A 21,435-nucleotide genomic window follows, 5' to 3' on the forward strand; every position below is an offset into this window, starting at 1 on the left:
CTTGCGTGCACAGCGTCCAGATCTTGTAGCACTGAGTTTGCTGCTGAGCCATACACTGTGCTCCTATAATCCAGCCTAGTTCTTATTAGTACATTATAAACTAGGGATTGCAGCTGAAGCCTCATGACGCTTCCACAGGGTTCATCTGATTGTGCTGGAAAAATGAACCAAAGTTGTCCGAAATCAATGTTTTGTCCTACATTACTTAGATTCTTAAATGTGCTGGCCCCTTATTTTAATAAAGGAATTTTAAAAAATTAATTTAATTTTACTTGATTTTTCGATTCCTTGCTTTGCGAAGGTAAAACAAGCGCCAAAGCGTCTGTGTCAAACTGGCCATCCCTATTATAATCATATTTCAGTACATCAACACGACCGATTTCCCCAGTCTACACTTGCTAGAAACGTCATGACCTTCACTACTCTCATACACTTATCTTTTACACTCTTTACATGCTCCCTCCACCCTAACTTCTAATAAAAATTATACCAAAGAACTTAAAACACTTTTTTTATTTTATTCAAACATGTAAAAGCAGTTTATATACCAACACACATAATTTCACACTCCATACAAGAAAAATAATCAGCTTTCAATTAACCTAGTAACATGCTTGTATGCAGTAGGAAGAAGTTAGACTTATCTAGTCCTACCCAATGACATCACATTTCAATTATTGACTATCTATACAGAGTATTATTGACACACATCACAAAGTATTACTATAAAGAATTATTACAGCACACCGTCGGCACACTGTCTTTCCATTTTCTGTTTTCAATTTCCTTCTTCCATTTTAGCACTGACATTGACAAGACTTTTATTTTATTCTAATGTATCTTAATAATTGATCTGCAGTTTCAAGTCCTGTATTTTTAGGGGGGCTTAAAAAGATTAGTTATTGTAACGTGGACAGTATTTCTTACAGTAAATAACATGTTGCTGATACAGTATAGTTATTTAATCGATCATTAATTTAATCAAGCAATATATATGCTGTATACACCAACATCCCAACAATTCTGCATTAATGGAATGTGCTTCTAGCAGGAACATGATGGATGTACAATAACGGATATAAAAGATTATTAAACCGGCTTTCAAAAGAGGAAATAATAATTTTATTTATAAAATATAAAACAAACAAAGTTAACTTGGTTTAAAATAGAAATTTTATATCTAAATAATTACCCCTACCTTGTGTAAATGCAGAGAACAGGTCATATCAAAGACATTTAAACAGACTAGAAAGAAAAAGCTTTTTTTTTTTTAAGTATTTAGCTAGACAATTTTTATTATTATTACACCTCAGCCCAAAAGAATTTTTTTACCCTAAATAAATATACTGTAAGTTTAAAATATCCTTCAGGATTAATGTGTAGGAAGTGTGTACAGTAAATTTGTGAATATACATGTACTGTAGTGTCTCACTTGCTGTTAAATGACACTTTGAGACTGTCTTCTGCCTGCTTACGTGTGATATGGAGCCAAGTATAAGGAATATCAGCAGGCTGTGCATCATATACTTTGGCAAAATCTTTGTTAAACTTTGTCATCACATATTTCCAGTAGTCTGAAGCCTGACGACTGACATCTGGAGGGATTTTCCAGTCTGGGAATACTTTTTTGTAATGCTTGTAATGTTGCCATTTATTCTTAGTAGCATCACAGCGAAACCTTTTACCACAGACCACCAAAGATGAACAGATATCCGTGACAAGTTGTTTTGTTTCATTCCAAGTGAATGTACCCAGACCTTCTGGTCGATGTAGTGAAGTAAAGTGCTCTTTATGTTGCTTACCTTCTGCATTACAGGGTGATTTGCAGAAAGGACACAGTTTTCCACATCCTATCAGTTTGGTAAAAAGCTCATTCTGAGGCTTTACATGGAGATGTTGGAGTTTTATTGTTATGTCTAATGTTGTAAACTCATCTCGAAGAGTTTGTGCCACATCCTTCACACTCTCTGTGAGCCAGTCAGCAAACTGGTCCTTGTCAGCATGGTTCAAGATCATGAAAGCACCAAGGGCATCCTGGGAAATGACCAGTTTATTATTCAGTTCTCTACAGACATCTTCAACAAATGTCTTCAAGTCATCACTCTTCTCTGTTTTTGCCTTGTTGATGGCAGCATTAATGCTGTTGATACTTGACTGAAGGTGCTGATCCTCAAACTCAGACATCTTAGAACCATCTGAGAAGTGACTCACTATTTGGTCTAAGATCCAGTTTCTGACATAATCCTCATAGAAGCAAATGTAATTGTAATAGTTCCTAAATTGATCCTTTTCAAGTAAATCCTGTAAAACTGAAGACTGGAACAAGGTACGTGTGCTGAACTGCTGCATCGTCATCATTTCACCAATTATATCAGGACCCAGAGAACGTTTGACAAAGTCTTCGACTGCAGGCTTCAAGCATCGGTTGGTGAATTCTTCAGCTTTTTTCTGACACTGGTCTCGTTTATGGAACACATCCTTAAAATCAGCACAGAACTTGTCCTTGTTATCATTAAGACATGCATGAGGACTATTCACTTTGAGAAAATCTTCGTGCATTTTCTGAAATTCTCTGGCTGCAAATCCACAGATGTGCTGTTTTAGAGAAACTTCAACCTTGATGTCTGTGTCAACATCCTGAGTGTCTTGCAGTTTCTCATCAATCAGGTGCAGAATCTCCTGGATGTCAGTTTCATGATAATTTGTTTTTTTTGACATTTTTTCAGCTACAACCTGTTTACAGGCATCTATGATGTCGTCAGCCATTTTTTGTTCCAGTTTTAGACGATTTTCATAATTTACCAACATCTTTTTTGAAACTTGATTCCGACGTCCTTCGCCTGTAACTTTGAAAGGCTCAAGTCCACAATCTTTCAGTCGTCTTTCAATAAGCAATTCACATGCATGACTCCCCTTATGTGCCAGGTTAAGTCTCAGGTAGTTGGATGCACTGGTAAAGACATCTTTTGCCTGTAGTGTAGAAAATATCAACTTGCTCTCTGTTCGTCTCCACATTTTATCGAATTCTTCATCCAGCTCTTCATTCGTCATTTGGACACGTTTCTTCTGACATTCATCAATCAATGAACTTACAGCCTTTTCTAGTTCTTCTGTGTGATTCTTCTTGATTTTGTCAACGTCCCTCATTCCCTGTTTGATTTCTGCTGCTGCTGTGAGCTGATTAAACACAGAGTTCTCTATTTCTTTTCGAAGGCTCTTTGTACTGTTTGAAAATTCTTCTCTGTATCCTTCAACCAGATAGACGTGACCCTCTGTTTGCTCAAAGTACTGTGTCAGATTGTCCAGAAGCTTTTTCTCCCAGTAAATCAGTTTAGTGGAAGCTTCAGTTTTTAAAGATGTGAGAAGTTCTCTGATGTCAGACATCTCAGATTTCCCAGCAACTGTGCCAAAGTTAGAAATCATTGTTTGAGCTTGTGTGACCCATGTGTACATGTCTTTTCTGGATTTCCATTCCCATTTGTTGAACTCTGTGCAAAGCTTCATGTACGCATCAGCTACTAGACTGTTTCTGAAGCTGAAGATGAAGTTTTCATGTTTAACTGCATTCCACAGGCTTCTCATCCACTCTGTAAACTCCATGATATTGTTACTTGATGACTGACGATTCCCCAGTAACTGGATCACATTTTTCTTGAGGTCATAAACAGCTTCGCTGTAGCCTGCGTTGACTGGAGCCATTGGTGGGTTTCCATTCCAGAGTCCAGGAATGTAACAGTTCCCCGTGTCTGGATCGTACTCCATCACATCAGTAAAGCTCTTGTACTTCTCTTTGTTTTCCATCCTGGCTGCTGCCTGGGTCATTTCATTTAACTGTTGCAGCAACAGTTTCCTGTCTCTTAAGTTCTTCTCATGAGCTGAAACATCTGAAACATTCTGGTGAACAAACTGGCATTTAGGCTTTTTACCGACCTCTTTCATCCTGAGAAAAGCGTGAACTACTATCTGCAAAATGTCTTTCATTTCTGTTAAATTTTCCATGGCAATGTTAATGATGGTGATGTCACTCAAACCTACAATAAGTGTTGCCAGCTTGTTGTCGTGTTCATAGCTGTTGTCCAGTTGTGAAAGTTCTGTTGACTTCAAGCCCTCAGTGTCAATGATCACCATGAAATCACAGTTGAGGACTGTTTTAACATCCTCATTGATTCTGATGAGCAGCATGAAAGCACCTCGAGTGCATCGACCACTGCTGACGGCAAACTGAACTCCAAACATGGTGTTGAGCAGAGTGGACTTTCCTGTGCTCTGAACTCCAAGAACTGTGACGACCAGAACCTTGTTCTTAGGAGACACCAGGTCACTGAGCTGAGACAGAACGTCACTCACCCATCTGAGAGGTATGTTGGATGCATCTCCATCTACAAGCTCAACAGGAAATCCATCAAGCAGCAGCTGTGCACAGAGTTTGGGCAGATGCTGGAGCTGTTGAAGTGATGGGTTTGTTTCTGGAAGAGAAACCGAAGCTTCATAGATTTGACCCATCTCACGGAAGAAGTGTTCAGTTCCCAGTGAGCTGCTGGACAGTTGTTTGTCAATGTCTTTAATTTCCTCTTTGTTCTCAGAACTTTCACATTTGTGTTTGTACAGCTCCCTGAGGTCAGACATTTTTTGTCGAGTCAAATTATCAAGGTTTATTCGCATCCATTTAAGGAAATAACATCTCTCTGTTCCTGGTCTTGATATTGCATTGATGAAACATATCATTGCATCTGACATGTCAGAAGAGTTTTGTTTAGCCCTTAGTTGTGTTTTCTGTTTTTGAAGTTTACTTTTGTAGTTTTCTATGTTCTCAGAGCCAAGATTCTGAAGTCTAAATTCTTCCTTTTCCAACATCGTCAGTTCTTTCCATATTTGACCTTGCCGTGGAAGCTGATCTTCTTTGTATTTCAGTGTGTCTTGTATTTCTGCAGTGATGGCGTCTGCATTTCTCTTGGCCATCTGACACTCTGAACAGTCTTCATCAACTATGATCCCCAGTTCATGAGCAACATCAGCCATCTGCTCTATTTTCATCTTCATCTTTGAGTTTGCAACCACATTGCTGATGGTTATCCTCAAAGTTTTAACAAACTCTGCATCATTTTTCTGTTGTGTCTTAATGATAATGTTCTTTGTCAAGTTATATCTCTTAGCTACCTGTTGTAGAGCATTCAAACTAAAGCCTTTGCCCTGATAATTACCCACCAAGAAGATCTGTGCCCTGCAGTTTTTGTTATTTAGCAGCTTGCAGTCTTTGTCCATTTTATCAAAAAACACAAAAACAGCTGCAGAGGTTTGACACAAAAAGGAATATTGGGTTTCAAACAAAGCGGCATCTCCACGGAGGTTGGCCACAGCCACTGGCTCACTAAAGATGTCTATATTTTGGTTTCCGCATGGAAGGTACCAGAATATTTCAACCAGACCATTGGAGATTTTTCTTGGACTGTCTCCACACTCCATGTTGTGGTGAACAAAGGTGTCATGATACTGCTGAGAACTGCTCAGTAACTTGTTGAGGATCTCTGACTTGGACAAGGAGCACCCACCCAGTCTAACAAAGGATATCATTGGAAGCTCAGAGACGACTATTCTGTCCTCCTTAAAGCCCTTTGACTCTGAAAGTGACTGAGGTCTGTACTTTTTAACAATGTCTCTCATGGCCCACAGCATGAGTGTGCACTGCTGTGTGTCACAGTTGGGAAGAAGCAAAGGCACAGAGAACTGACACATGGACATTTTCAATGTCAGTTCTTGCTGAACAAAACCATCAGAACACAGAAACAGAGCAGTGATTAATTCCAGGGGGTTTAGTGTATCACCTGGGCCTGGACTGTCAGCTAGATTATCAAAATCAAACTCTGATGTCCCTGGCACAGCATCAAACATTGGGTCATGAACTGAACATTTTACATTCCTGGCTGTCACATTAACCATCATCAATTTCTTCAGAAAATGCCAAGGAAGATCTGCATTACATTGGGCTGGTTCATCACTAATGGCGTTGTCATCAATCTGAAGTATTTTGCTCAGTGACAGCTTCTCTTTGTAGAACTGAGTCAACCCTAGATTCTCCAATAAATTCTTCAACTCTGTCTCTGTAAACATGAAGATTTGTATTATTACCAAAGAATCCATTTTAATTCAATCAATTTCTACACAGTGATAAATTTAATTTATTCCTTTTATAGTATGATTTATGACACTTTTATTATAGAGTGTTTTTTTGGTACGTTTTTTTTCTTCTTCGATTACTGTGTGTTGCTTGAGCTAGACTGTGTGATGTCACAGCTAGAGTGTGATGGCACTTTTTTTAAGCCAGAAATTCTGTCTTTAACTTGACATGGCAGACACAATTTTCAATCTATTAACATAATTTTAGTCATCCTTGTTTTCTTTCTTATTATTATGTGTCTGACTAAGCCATTGAACCTACAGTATAATTTAGTGTGTACCTGCCTCAAAGCGCATAGAGTTTATGAATTTCCCCTACAGAGGTCAATGTAAATGTCTTCCCAAGTTTTGAGAGAAAAGTTTGCACTTTAGTCATTAACCACATACACTTCCTCTATATAATTTCATATTAGCACCAATCCAATTGATTAGTTTTAAAATTGAGATTTCTGGCTCTGAATTGTTAAATATGATTAGGTAATGAGACAATTTTACAGTTCAGTAACTACCAACACACACTTCCTCTAAATCCTTTCAAATTAAAAGCCCCAATCCAAATTTTTAGATGAATTATTTACAACAGAAGCTGAAGGAGTTGGAATTCAAATTAGAAAAAAAGGTAAAATATAATTGAGTTTTATTAGCAAATGCTAAAAATTGTAAAGCTTTGCTGAATTTCGTGAAACATTGCTGAATATATGTACATGGTAATGATGAATCTATAAAAAAGAAGCTGAAGCAGTTGAATTGAAATTGATAAAAGCTGATTTGCTAAAATTCCTTTTTCACTGCTCAAAAAACATCTACATTTAGCTATTTAGCTACAGATTAATTGGCTAAGTACTTTTATTCTGAAAGGATTTGCAGGGAGTGTATTTGGTTAATTACTAAACTGCAACAGTCTCATTAACTAGTCATAATTAACCAGTCAAAAGCTAATAAACAGGTCCTATTTCATATTGAGTCCTATATTCAGCTCTACTATGTTGGGCAACTTTCAGCAATTCTTTCAGAATATGTGCAGCATGATGGCATTTACGATGCATTTTCCATGGAAATGCTTTATCTAGTTGTTATTGTTCTTCCATACGTTTCTTCCACACACTTCTATCATTTTCAGCAGTTCTTCAATTTCAGAAAAGATTCAACTGCTTCAGTTTCTGCTGCAGTTATGTTAAGCTTTGTTTTATGCTGCAGCAACTCTCAGCTAGAGTGGCATGGTTGTGCAGTGGGTAGCACTGTCTTGACTTCGATTCCCAGGGCGGACCAGTTGCCTTTCTCTGTGGAGTTTTCTATGTGTTGCCCTGCGATGGACTGGCAACCTGTCCAGGGTGTACCCCGCCTATGGGCTCCAGCCCCCCCGCGACCCCATGTACGGGATTGAGCGGTAGAAGATGGATGGATGGAACTCTCAGCTCTTCCGAAAAACTTTTTTATTTGAATAAAACTTTATTTTCAGCACTTGGTTAGAAAATAATACCAGCAATTTTAATTCTAACTATTCTAACTATTTTCAATATAAAATGTAACTGCTTGACCTTCTTCTCTAAATATTCAGCTCTGTTTACACAACTCCTGATTCTCTTTAGATACATTCTTTAAAAACGTGATACAGATATGTGCTTTAAATGCTTCAGTTACTTTCAGCTATGTTAGAAATGCTTCAGGGGTCAGCAACCGTAATGATGAAGGTCGGTTGTGTGCCTGCTGGGTTGTCTTTCCTGGGTTGTCGACACAATGCAAAAACCCTATGTGGGTTATGAAGGAGGAAGTGAAGAGCAGACGATACCGATACCAATCACAAGCAGAGTAAAAAAATTTAAAAGTACCATTTGTAATGAGATAGATATAAGAAGGACCAACCACACAGCTCCAATTTGTGATCAGGAAAACACAGAAATTGGTTGGGTGCATTGCAACATAGCGATGTGCAGTAACGAGTGGGGTCACAAGGTGTGATTGATTTGAAATAAAAAGTTACAGATACCTTGTTGTGTGACAGCCCTTCGTGCTGCTAGGGGCGCCCTTTTGTTTTGCTCCTCCAGTTCCCTTTGTTTCCTGTCTGTGTGCAGATGACAGTTAATGATTTGAAACTCCTGTTCAGTTTTTGTTGGTGTGTCACAAGTCGTGAGCACATTGGAGTTACAAAGGAGTACAAGGAGTGTTATTATGTTTCAGTAAGGAGTTTTTTGGTAAGTGGAGTTTTTGTTTCATGGATTCTCTGTGCCTTTGTTCATTATGAAGGTTTGTCTTGGTTCTGTCGTCCATGTTTAGCATAATTTAGTGTCAGCCTGTTGCATACAGAGCGTTTTTAGTGCCTGTAGTGAACAGTGCTTCAGTCCTTGTTGTTGTCCTGTGTCTAGTCCTCGTCCAACGTGTGTAGTATAATGAGGGTTTAGTTTTAAAGCATAGCAGTTCATTTTTGTTTTCTGCATTAGCAGTAATTTTTAGTTCTAGCAATTTTGTTTAGACAGTTAATCCTGCCAAGCAGTGGATTTATGTTTAGCTATTACTTACCTGTGTTTATTATTTTTCCTGCATGTGTGCAGTGAGTTTATGTTTGTTTAACATTTAATGAATGATTAAGTGTTACACGGTTTCTTTGTGTGTGTCGTTTACAATTGGGTTCTTCTCTGTATTTGTGCTGTATTTTAGAAGCGCAATGTGGTCGTAGCTGTGTATGTTATGCACTTGGACCATTATATACAGTATCCCTATAGTATTTCCATGCTCTGTGAGAGTAGTAATTCCCCATTTGGTTTGAGTGTAGTAAATTGTTCTTCCTCCAGATCACTTTCCGAATCTGTTCATATTTATGGTTCGACACTTTCCACTTACAGTCCTCCCCAATTTGTAACATATTGAGGCATCAAAGTCAAATCTTTAAAATTACTTAGCATGAAAAAAGCATGTGCAGGAACCTTTAATTGGGGCGACACGGTGGTGCGGTGGGTAGCTAGAAGGTTCTGGGTTCGATTGGGTTTGAGGCGGACAGGGTGCCTTTTTGTGTGGAGTATACATCTTCTCCCCGTGTTCGCGTGGGTTCTCTCCGGGTTCTCCGGCCTCCTCCCACAGTATAAAAACGTGCATTAGGTTGATTGACTACTCTCCATAGCCCGTAGGTGTGAGTACGCAGCGTGTGATTGGTTGTATGTCTCTGTGTTGCCCTGCGATGGGCTGGCGACCATAGCCAGCTGGGAAAGGCTCCAGCACCCCCACGACCCAACATAAGGGATTAAGCGGTATGCAAAATGGATGGATGGATATGGAGGAACCTTTAATTCATAATTTCATTTTACATAATAAAAAGATTTGTTTCATTTTTTGTATTTTAGGTAACTGTTAATAATTTTTCTTTTTCCCCCTTTATTTTAGTAAGAAATTGATTGTTTCCCTGAACACTGTTTACAGAGTTTTTTTCACTTGGTGCCTTTCTGCTTTCCATAAAACTGACCTTGATGACTATGTGACTGTGGTGGTGGTGGTGGTGGATCCTCGAGGTAAAGATCATCAGATGAACTGTCATCACTGAGTTCCTTGAATAGAAGTTCAAGTACTAATATGTCAAGTCAAATCCCACACATTTATTTATTAAACAGTATTTCTAGCTTGTTGCATAATTTGTAGATGTACAAAACAACTTTTTACCTCCATTGGTACAATCTCAACGATTCCTCAGCTGCTTCACTGTACTCAATCAATGAGGTTTCACCTCCCACCTCTTCGTGTGGCTACCTGCATAGGTGGTGAAACATTTCTCCTGGAAAAGAAGTCCAGTTGACATGACTCAACAAGACAACCTCAATTCAATTCAATTTTTCAACTTTCAATTTGAAAACCTCACCTGGATGACTGAGAATCTATATCACCTATAAACCTATATCACTACATTACATGCTAAACTTGATTGTCCTGTGCGATTCAGAAGAACAAATCTCACCTCATACAATATATTGGGTTTTGAGAACTGTATCAGTTGTTGAGCCATGTCAAATCAGGCTGAATTTATTTGAGTAAAGGGAAGCATATACTGTACATTTGCAACTGTACTGTTAAAGTGCTGTTTCACATATACATAGATACATGTAGCCCCCCCAGCACATTGCGCATGTGTCTCCAACATACATACTCCAACTGACTATAGTACTATACCAAGAAGTGCTTCTGAACAGGCCTCCAGCCACCAGGGGGTGCACTAGTTACCTTCTGCTCCAAAAGACATTGTTGGTTTCTGTCTGAGGGATTTTATGTTTGTAATTAGTAATTGTGCATATTTTGTTTGTCCTCCCATGTTGGTGTCTACTTGTGCTTGTGTTCGTCCCTGTTCCTGACCTCTTGCCTTGGTTCTGTTGGTTCAGTGAGTTCATGGTAGTGAGTCAGATTTCTGTTAGTCTAGGTTTTGTAGAAACTTGTTAACAGGAGTCTGTGCTGTGAATTTCTGTTTCTGTTATAATTCACTTACCTTTACTGTTTGACTTTATGTTCAAATTCAGTTTCCTCCCTGCTATAGTTAAGTATTGCCATTCTCAGCCAGTGTGTTTTTACTCTAACCACCCCCCTCTCCCTTTTCTGCGTTTTGGTTAAGCCTTGTTCTGGTTTCTGGTAGTAGAAAAACTGCACAGTATGTACCATCTGAGTCACTGCAGGTTCATTCAAAATATATATTATTTCAACAAATGTGCATATAAAATGACATTAGCACCCAGAGACCTAAAATCACCACAAAAAGTGCCTTGTTATCTGAAGTCTGTTCAGATGGTTTATCACTGGGTGGGGCAGAGATCCTTCTTCCTTAAACACCACTGCATTGTTTGTTGAGAATGCAATTATGCAGTATAAACCTCAGTGAAAACACTTTCATTGTTGGTTTGATGGTCACATGATTTGCTGCAGGGTAAAAGCAGGCACTGTAATTTGGACTACAGCATACAATATGACTAATAAATACAATGTCTTCCTAACTTACTACTTACATACCATATAGTTTTAATATACATGATAAACTAAATTTATTAGAATCAAACTGTACAGAGGGTAAAAAAAAGCAAGCTTGACAAAGCAACTGATTCAAGGTAAAGAAGAACAATAAATAATGATTAGAAAATTGGGCCAAAACATTTTAGAAAACACAAACATAGATAAATGGTATATATCTGAGCAGAGACAGCAACATATTGAAATAAGTACAGTAAAATGGGAAAGTCCATCCCAGTTACAATCATCTGGCGGTAAGTATTAAAGCAGAGGTGGCAGGCTGAGGATGCCAGATCCCAAATGCCATAAACTTACCTGGGTGCTCTAGTTTTAGCTCCAGTTTTAGGTTACATAAATGATCATTTCTACAACAGCAACTTACCTTTAACAAAGCCCTTTATCAGCGGCACTGAACTCATTGGTCAGTGTGGTTTTATTTAGCTTTGCTGGAGGAGAACAAACAGGTTGAACAAGAGACAAACTACGAAGGTATAACCAGACAAACAAGTGCAGCTATTTAGCCGGGAAATGTTACGGTATGTGGCATCCCATTTGGTTAATTAAAGATTTACTGGAGAGCACAAGTGTCTGTAGTAGGTGTATGTGAGTCATTGCTTTGTCCCCTAGGACAGTGATGTGAAACTTAAATCACTCTCTTGCTGGTTTTCAACTCTTTGTGCCCCAGCTACTCATCAGTTGTTTTCAGTCAATTAGCACCTGGATAAGCCAACTGACACGCAATAAGACCACACAAAAGAACAATGTATAGGTATACAGCGTTTACTCTAAGACTGAATTATTACTAAATAAAGTGCTTGTCTTGTGCAGTACAGAAGAATATGTTGTAATATATAGTGCTAGCGTACATTAGGTAGGTACTTTACCAAGGAGTACTTTCAATCAGGTCTACTGTACAGTATATACCCTGTGAGTCTGCAGGTTCTCAATTTCAATTTTATCCCACAAAGACAACATAACCTTAAAATCATAAAAGATAGAAAAAAGACATGGACCAATACAGTAGGTAACGATTAGAAATAATAGTGTAAAAATATCTGGCAGAATAGACAAACAAAACATGTAAAGGAATTAAATTTATTATTAACAGATTATATATATATTTGACATCATAAATAGTGTAAATCAAACCAGAGGCAGCTAGACAACTTTGTGAAATAATAAAGTCTGTTACAGTAAAAACTGTATTATGTCCTGTTTTACAACATTGGTTGTAACAATCCGATCAAATTGTTTTACACACCTTGCTTACCCACAGTTCTCCTGGTGTGTGAATTGTAAAACAAATAATAGGTTTTACACTTTTGATTGTTTGGCAGTGAAGCAGTGTGAGTCAAACACGAAAAGGCCCAAACTCCTTTCACTTTCATTTATTGTCATGTCTCTATTCGTCCACTGGGAGGCAGCTTCTGCATTTCTCAACAACCACTTGTGGATTTTTGCCCAGCGTCTGTGACAGTGGCAAAGGCTGCAGGAAAATGTTCTGTACATGTTCTGTAAATGTAAATTGCGCTCCAACACCAGCCTCAAATGCTGCTTAGTTAAGAGCAATCTTAGTGATCTAGAGGTGTTGGGTGCTTTGAAACTGTTGTGATCCAAAGTGAAATCTGTAATCTCTTGATTCTGGCTACACAATAACCAGACATTGTTGTGTTTTAAATACTGTTCATAACTTTAATGATTGGAGTACTCTACTTTCGAATTTATAGACTGTTGACTGCTTGTTTGAAGTTACCAGTACATGTGGTGTCAGATGGACTCTGCGGGATATGTAATGTATAACTTTGTAAACATTAACTAGTAGCCTTCTGCTAGTTTGTATTGTTTGTAGGCAAATACAGAGTCTGTTTATTAAAATCACCTGTCCTCTCCTGTTCCTCTCCCACAGCTGGATCGTGCAAAAGGTGCGAGCGCATGCACGCACAAGGAGAGTGACTACAACATACAGCAAGATACATTACCAAAATAACAAATTATATACCTTCACATGCATCAGCATATATGCATAAAGCATGACAAGAATAATGACAATAAAGAACCTGAATAGCTCAATATTATTCGGCTGTATTAAGATACAGGAGAGTAACAGCACCGACCTAAAACAATTTAAATATAAAAAACATTTTTAATCATGAAAACACACATTTATGAGTCTAAATTCTTCCTCCCTAACACCATCAGTTCTTTCCATATGTGACCTTTCAGGCCATGAGCGTCTGGATATTTGAATTCCAGAGGGAATCATATCGACTGAAAGATGTTTTGAAGAAGACACTGGATAAAAAACAGTGATATTATTAAGACAAATAGTATTGACGTTACAGTATATTTATGTCGCATTTAATACATGTTGGCTCTGTGTGTATTTCTTACACTAATAATATAATTATAGATAATTATAGATAATTCTATGTACTGATGAAAGTACATTGCAACCGTGTTTTTACATCCGGGTCTTCATCAGTAACACAGGTACTTCCGGGGTCGACGGCACATTTGGCTGATAGGAAAAATCGATGTTACAGGAACTCATGCAACCACTATCAACAACAGTAGTCAGTACACTCCAGCTTTTTACGTAAGTGGGTGACTTCCTGTAAATATTAACACCTTACCTTAAACATTATGGTCAGCAGCATCGTAGCTTAGCGTTAGCTCTCTGGATAACAGCGAGCTAAGCGTTACTAGCTAACGTTGGTGTCTGAGTTGAAGGTACGTCGCGACTCGCAAAGACGTATTTAACCAATTTTTCCCATTTTTCCTGGTTTAGATTACGATATGTGATCACATATATATATTGCATCTATAATATACAGCAGTTAGACCGGGTTGGAGTAGAAGATGCTGTTTTCACGTTGCCAAAGATTGATTAAGGACAACGTATTTTGACTAGAAGCTTGTTTCTGCCTCATTTTAACTTTAATCTAAAACACAGCAGATCTCAGAGGTTTAATAAACCTCCAATCCATCTGATCACTTTCTGTACTTGTCTAAGACCAGTATGTTGCCAAAAAGTGATTCGGCCAATATCTGTTAAGTGAAGGTCACTTTCTGCTTCAGTGTTTTCTGCTGGGTTAAATTTACAGTTGTTAAATCTCTAAATATAACGCAGCAGAGCTCAATAAAGGTAAACTGAGGCACAAACAAGCTTCTGATCGTTGTCCTTGTCCTTGTATTAATAGTAGCTTCTGCATGTTAATAACAGCGCCCTTGCACCCTGAATAAAACGTGTGAGTCGGTCTAATAACAGATAAAACCTTGTGTTTGTTACTGCAGATCAGAGATTGAAAGCAATGATATATTCATTCAAGACCTAAGTACTATGTAAGTCTAATATCGAGGTTCTTTGCTGTATTTTATTATTTATATTCTGAGTAGCTTCACTACAACCATTTTAGGGAATATTGTCCTGTCTGACACTTCAGTTACATTTTCCTGAGGCTTATTCTTATTATGAATGAAGCAGGTTGTAAAAATCAGCTCCGAGTTTTTTTAGTTTTGGTGACTTTAGTAATAATACTTTAATGTTTGTACTTGATGGATGAAGCAGCACTTTAAGAGAGAGCGATGGTTTTATTTATTTTTATTATTTTGCACTTGAACAAAAGTCATTTAATGAGGTGGTGTCAAGTGTCGATATTGCATATTCTCATTAGTGTCTGGTTACTTACTAACTTTGGCCGCAGCTGCAGACTGAGCAAACACACCCACTGATCCACGGCAAGACATGACAGAGCCACGGAATCCCGGGATATCCTCCCTCCCTCTGACTGTCCCAGTGCAGACCGACTCCAGCTCCTCAGCTGTAGAGATGGACCCGGTGGAGTACACCCTTAGGAAGCGCCTTCCCCGGAAACTCCCAAAAAGACGCAATGACGTCTATGTCAATATGAAGACGGATTTTCGTGCTCAGTTGGCACGATGTCAGAAGCTTCTAGACGGTGGGGGTCACAGGGAGATATGTGTTCATGGTCTGGGCCTGGCCATCAACAGGGCAATCAACATTGCCCTTCAGCTGCAGGCCAGCAGCCAGGGGGCGCTGCAGCTGGCAGCAAACACCTCCACGGTGGAGCTCGTGGACGACCTGGAGCCTGAAGATCCCGATGAGGCTGGTGAGCCCATGACGCGCACACGCAACAACTCAGCCATTCATATTAAGGTGTTCTACCCTGACCCGCAGTAACCTCATTATCGAATGTCTGCACTGGTCCAAGATAAAGCAGAGCAGCTGACAGTGTGGAGAACTATGAAGGAGCAGAGACCTGTGAAGAGAACGTTATACAGTGTATTTATCAGTTAACATTTCTATTTAAATACATTTTGCTGTTATGTGTTGAAGCAGCCGTAACAATGAACATCAATGATTTAGTACTTTTAAACAATTCTGTGCCAAATGTGAATATCTTTACTTTCAGTAGTAGGAGTCTGTGCAAGTGTTTACAATGTCGTACGTCTGTGTGCATTGAAAAGTACAAACAATTAGAACTATGAAATTGTACGCTTAGATTTTAAGCTATTGCAGTAAATATCCACTAGATGTCAGGATTTAGCCACACATAATAGTGTCACAATATTACCAGCAATCTAGTTTCTGTGGCACCATGTTACAAGAATATTCTCGCATATTGTTTATATTATGGGTTCAGATGAGGGTTCGAGACACAGACTCTATTTACCTTTTGTTTAGTACTGTTTAATATTATTCATGGTGTTTACTTCAAAATGGACTTTGTGAACCTTCCGTTGTAGACCATGTTTTGATTTCAACATGAGAATGCATTTTTCTTTGAATTCTGCATTTGAATAAAGTCATGGAAGTCACGATTATTTGAACTCGATGATGCGAATAATTGTCTGTAGGACCTATGTCGTTCAAATCCACTACCCTAAATAGGAAGAGTGAATGAATGAATTAGAGACTTCCTCCTGCTGTGTTTCCCTCTATCCTTTCTTTATACAAGAATAATATTTTGTATTTAAATAGCAAATTATACAGTGATGGGACAAAACTACAAAACAACAGGAAAGAAAATGTACAAACATCCTTAAAAACATCCTTAATAATGTCTTGCTCTTGCGCAAAAGATATAAAAATACGGAAAGAAACAAGGAAGAGCACTTAACTAGTGTGAATTAGTTGAGCTTCCTTTTTACAGAAATCCTCGAGTTCCCTTGACTAACTGATTGCCTGCCGGCTGCGTGATGACGAACAACAGAGGGAAAGAGGAGACAGTGCAGCGCCACATTCTGGAAAACTATTTGCAATTAAAGCCTCACAGGATATAATTGTAAAAACAGTGTGTTCCAGTCTGTCTCGCTCTCACTGTGCTGAGACCAGCTGAGTGTTGGAAAGGCTGCAACAAAAACACAGGTAATGACAATACAGCTTCACAGTTCTCATGTAACACGCCCTCCGCTCAACCTCACTGACCTTGTCCTTTCTAGTTCACTGTAAATTAACGTCTACAGATAGTTTAGTTCTGCTGTTTAAAAGGTACATGCAGTGTCGAACTATAACAGCTGTTTTGGTGAATACAATATTTATAAAACTGGAAACAGCAGCGTATGATTGTAAATGTCAGAAAATTAACATTTAATAGGTCTAACTGTAAAAAACAGACTAAAAGTAGAAAACCTCTATAAATAGTAGTGACACCTTTTAAAAATATATTAAAATACTCTAAAAGAACAGGCTAATGTTTCTGTAATGCATAGTTGAAGTCAAAGGCTTGTTGAATTAGGCCTCATTCATTTTTGCAGTGGTATCGGAAATGAAAGTCTGTCTCAACCTCACAGTCTGGCAATTTCCAGGTGCAATCAATATTTTCTCTGCATTTCATTCCACCATTCACGCAAAAAAAGGTGAGAGTAGGGGTCAGACTAACTGGAAACACAAACACACACACACACTACGTGCAGATTGGAACTCACACACACACACACACACACACACACAGAAGTACATCCTCAAAGTGCAGAGAGTGCAGTGGAACAGCTATTGGAGCAGTGCTTCCCTCAGGCCTCATTTTAGTCAGTTTGTGCTTCACCAAATCCTTGTGTCACATATTGTCCAAGGTGCAGTCACCTGTCCATCCAAAGCGTGGGTGGGACAGTCCTTTGCTTTCCGATCCCCTCAGACATGAGGATGGCTGTACCTTTCTCTGTACACAGTGCTTTCCAGCGGCCAGCCTGCAGGTCAGCAGTGTTAGGCCCCTTGTCTTTCTTTTGGCAACACACATTAGCTTTGCCTGGAGTGAAAACAGCTGCTGATCAGCTGACATCTTGCTGACAGGCTTGTGCATCCAAAAGGAGGAGGCGCACTTTGCCCCGCAGGAAATTAACATGAACTTGAAGTAGCTCCGCTGCTGAGGACACCATCCACGTTCCCTCAAGCTCTGCTGCACTTGCTGGTGGGGTATATTCCTGGAAAGCAGCAGAGGGAACACGTTAGCCTCGCTTTAGCTTGCTTTGCTGCCTTCAGGCAGTTGAGGACCAGCTGGGAAACAAGGTGTGGCAAATTTTACTTTGTTAAACATGTTTGATTGCAAGTCTGAGCGTATTCAGCTGTGAACCTGCTCTCACTCACCTGTATGTTGAGGCTACGCATCACAACGTTGATGCTGAGCAGGTTTCTGATGGAGTTTTCTATGTGGCTGTGCAGCTCGGAGTTTGTGACTGAGGACTGGAGCAAGCCGAAGGCCTGCTGTAGAAGCCATAAGCCAGACTGGACTTCCTGGACTTGCTCCAATGACTGTCAGAGGCAGAATTAAAACATTTAAATCAAGAGAGGACTCATAATAGAACAAACAATACAGTTAGTTAGTTTTACCATCCATTGGCGCATAAATGTGTGAATATATGTACAGCTGGGCTTGACAGTGTACGACTTCTTCATAACATGTCTATTTCTGCATAAATATTACATTAAATGTAGTCAAATGTGTGGCATGGCCAGATCATATCTTGGTGAATGTTGAATCAAATATTAATATTATTTGAAATATTTATAAGTATTTGAAAAAAAGTGCATCAATTAGAATTTTTGGTCATTTAAAGCTTGGAGCAATTATCTGAGCAGCAAGCAGAAAATCCACACAGTCACCTTTACGTGACATGTAAAAGACTATGAAGCCTTGCTCTTTGTTGGTTGATCAGTAAAGACGGTGACTAATATTTGACAATTTATAGTCAACGCTTTTGCAATTCTTTTCAGCTTGGAAAAGCATCTTAAAATTCTTGAGAGTCTTTACATTGCATTTTATAGTTTAGGACCTAAAGTCTGATCAAACTATATGTGTTCTTTTTGCATAAATAGAAAAGTGTTTATACATTTTTGGTACATGAATCGACATTTCTATCATTTCTGTCAGCATAGACATACACACATCCTTTTGAATTACTTACATTTTTCTTCTCCCAGACATCAAAGTCAACCTTGGTCTCTGGGACTGTGACAGACTCTGACAGGCTGCATCCTTCTCTACACGAGTTCTAAGAAAGCACATGTTTCTGTCATGTAGCCAGTCCTCATTATTATATACGGGGTAAACAAAACGCTAAATACACATTCACTTTCTCTCACCATAGCCACTTCTGTGTCCCGTGCTTCCTTAATGAAGTGATTCAAAACCCTCAGGTCACAGATTGGCCTCAGTGGGGATGGTAGGCCCGGCCGGGTCCACTCCAAGACTATGAACAGCAAGACAAGCAGCCCTGGCACAACAAAGAAATACCATCATGAGACTGGATAGAACTTTAATTGTGCCCCTCAGCAGACATTCCCTTTGATTTGTTATTACATATGAGACCTGCAGTAGGAAACCACGTGATATCTTGAAAAATGAACAGAAACCTGCAGAAATTCTAACCATGCAGTTTTGCAGACTGTATCCTGGTCTCACCCTTATTTCCAGCGTAAAGGCTGTGTAAATGGGCCACCCAGTGACCTTATTTAATTCTGATGAAATAAACTTCAGACTATGTCTATGTCTGTGATCATGTGGGCAGTCACCCTTGTTCTGAGCCACATACTGAATGCACTCTTTCACAGGAGCTTGTGTGTGCGACACAAAACGATTATATAAAGTACAGATGATCTAGATGTTCACAGATTCCTAGATAGTTAATAATAATGATTGAATTTTGCAGGTTTGAAACAACTGAAAAATATCAGAAGTTACTAGCTCAGTAACTTACAAGCTGATTTTACTACAACTACTATTAACCTGCTCATTTTAAAGGTCAATAGTACAACGGGCTTAAACTTGATGCCCTGCATAACAGGGTTATCACTGCAGCATGGAGCCTGTCAGTGACATGTAGGATCAGTCTGTCTGTACATGTCCCAAAGACTGCACGTGACACTTTCCACCCGTCATGTTTCACGGAAACCTTCAGTCATCGTGGTGTGTACACAGTGAAAGTGGTGCCACAGCACAAGGCACAAAAAGAAAAGTCTCACCAATAAACACAAAACTGGAAAATCGAAAATATGCTGATTCACAAACACATAATAAATCAGGTGATACTCAATTGCTAATAATTCTACTATTTACTAGTACTACAATTACAAATCAAGAAAAGTATTACACTCAATAAATAATGCTGCATAATCCTTCAGTCTTTGTACATACGTCCTCTATTTCAGTAACTTTAATATTTCTTGTGGTCATTGATTTAAGTGTAAAACTTAAATGAACATTCGCCTCTCAGGTATTCACAATAAAAGAATAAGTTTCAAATATACTGTAGCAATATGTGACCTCATTTCTATAGACCTCTGACATTTATCATTTAAAAGGTGGTCCCTTTGTTGAATAAGAATGTGTGACTCAGCTTGGAGGTCATCGCTGACCCCTTCACCTCCACTAGTGCCTACGTGAGAATGCATCAATCTAAATAGTGCACGCACACACACACACTCCCGCTCCACATTCTCACTGTGGTGGTGGAATTTGTAGTCCAGGTCCGTGGCCACACTAAAACCTAACAGCTCTGCCAAGATCAGCTGCTCGAAGCACTTTGCTTAAATTGGAAGCACTAGTTTAGAAGTGCCAGAGGTGTGGATAGTGTTCAGGCTTCGCTCCAGGCATTAGACACATGCTTTAGAAAGGTGACTGGATGCTCACGTGAGATAATGCATCTGACATGTGCTATTTTAGCCACACACACACAATAGCCACTATATCAGGTACATCAATCTATTAATATGACCAGAGAGGTGATATCTGTACTATGCATTTATTACTGAGGTCATGGCTGGTGGAGCCCTATGTCCAACGCACATCTTAGCGATGGGATAGTTGGTTTTGATTAATCCACTCTGTTTGACGGGGTCTTCCCCCCAGTTGTAAATAAGCAGTTGTCAGATGACACAGGTGTGACATAATTTCCTGTTCGGCTCCGCTGGAATCCCTCGGAGCCGCCAGCCTTTGATAACCTTTTGCTCTTGTCTGCTGACATAAGTATGTGACGACTGCACTAAAAACTGCAGTTTCAGCTTTCACATTCACTACCCTTAACTTTCCAGTCTGCTGTGTCATTGCTAGAGAAGAATGGCCCGAGACTCGTTTTCCCACTGAACAAGACAGAAAAACTAGTCATGGTCATCAATACTCAGCAGCTTCTCAGGAGCAATTCTATCGGCAGTTACAGTAACAAGAACAACGCATCCTCAGCAGAAGTGGGAATCGTGTGTAGCTCCAGTAAGGTCCACAATCAGCAGCTTTACAAAGCCAGAATATCAGGGAAACTTATGTATAATTTATATATAATTCATCTGTCCTTTCCCATCACAGGGCAAAAATTCGTGATTTTTGCATAATAATTAGAGATGGTAGTTTTGCTGCATATGGAGCTGATATGGAAAGTTATTCCACGTGCATCCTTTAAGGTGGTGCTTGTATTAGTCCTGGAGCATCAAATGTTAAATAAGTATAACACGTAAAACTGCGGTTAGAAGACGACTCTTACAAATGAACAGGAACACGCGCCGCGTTCTAAAATACTGCACATCTGGAGCAGCTCGGCGCTCGGCGACGCACACGAATCCGCCCAGCGACCCGGCATCGCGCGCGCTCTTACCTCTAGCCGTTTTCTGCAACATTCGCAAGCATTTGCCGCATCTTTCAAAAGCATCGTGGAAGGACCGCGTGCCACGCACGAGCTCGAGCGAGAGGCACCGGTCAAATCCAGCACGTCCGACGCGCGAGCGTGTGCGCCGACCGCAGCACTCCTCCGACTGGCGCGCGGATCCGCGGTGGCACGAGT

General features: G+C 39.4%; 3 protein-coding genes across 8 annotated transcripts; 1 reads left to right on the plus strand and 2 right to left on the minus strand.

The window, feature by feature from the left end:
• Positions 1 to 495: 495 nt before the first annotated feature.
• On the minus strand, positions 496 to 11,636 carry LOC114851122 (up-regulator of cell proliferation-like). Of its 3 annotated transcripts, none has more exons than XM_029142699.3 (5): positions 11,531 to 11,636; positions 9,823 to 9,934; positions 9,629 to 9,710; positions 8,162 to 8,236; positions 496 to 6,098 (listed from the first exon to the last, which is right to left on the minus strand). In XM_029142699.3, exons 2-5 carry the CDS (start codon positions 9,826 to 9,828, stop codon positions 1,429 to 1,431), a joined length of 4,833 nt encoding a protein of 1,610 aa, XP_028998532.1. In that variant the 5' UTR covers positions 9,829 to 9,934; positions 11,531 to 11,636; the 3' UTR covers positions 496 to 1,428. The 3 variants fall into 3 exon arrangements, with proteins under 3 accessions (XP_028998532.1, XP_055362800.1, XP_055362801.1); XM_055506825.1 differs by lacking the exon at positions 11,531 to 11,636 and adding an exon at positions 11,464 to 11,483; XM_055506826.1 differs by lacking the exon at positions 8,162 to 8,236.
• A 1,953-nt stretch (positions 11,637 to 13,589) lies between these two features.
• pop7 (POP7 homolog, ribonuclease P/MRP subunit) lies at positions 13,590 to 15,993 on the plus strand. 4 transcript variants are annotated; one of them, XM_029142714.3, is made up of 3 exons: positions 13,616 to 13,744; positions 14,443 to 14,490; positions 14,853 to 15,993. In XM_029142714.3, the coding sequence occupies exon 3, from the start codon at positions 14,894 to 14,896 to the stop codon at positions 15,347 to 15,349; it is 456 nt and encodes a 151-aa protein (XP_028998547.1). In that variant the 5' UTR covers positions 13,616 to 13,744; positions 14,443 to 14,490; positions 14,853 to 14,893; the 3' UTR covers positions 15,350 to 15,993. The 4 variants fall into 4 exon arrangements, with proteins under 4 accessions (XP_028998546.1, XP_028998547.1, XP_028998548.1 ...); XM_029142716.3 differs by lacking the exon at positions 13,616 to 13,744 and adding an exon at positions 13,769 to 13,878; XM_029142713.3 differs by lacking the exon at positions 14,443 to 14,490 and having other exon boundaries at positions 13,590 to 13,744.
• Positions 15,834 to 21,382, minus strand: epoa (erythropoietin a). The gene is made up of 5 exons (XM_029142711.3): positions 21,250 to 21,382; positions 18,749 to 18,879; positions 18,571 to 18,657; positions 17,753 to 17,917; positions 15,834 to 17,589 (listed from the first exon to the last, which is right to left on the minus strand). Exons 1-5 carry the CDS (start codon positions 21,269 to 21,271, stop codon positions 17,437 to 17,439), a joined length of 558 nt encoding a protein of 185 aa, XP_028998544.1. The 5' UTR covers positions 21,272 to 21,382; the 3' UTR covers positions 15,834 to 17,436.
• Between the last annotated feature and the right edge of the window lie 53 nt (positions 21,383 to 21,435).

Source organism: Betta splendens, chromosome 2 (genome assembly GCF_900634795.4).
Source record: "Betta splendens chromosome 2, fBetSpl5.4, whole genome shotgun sequence".
NCBI classification, from domain to species: Eukaryota; Metazoa; Chordata; class Actinopteri; order Anabantiformes; family Osphronemidae; genus Betta; species Betta splendens.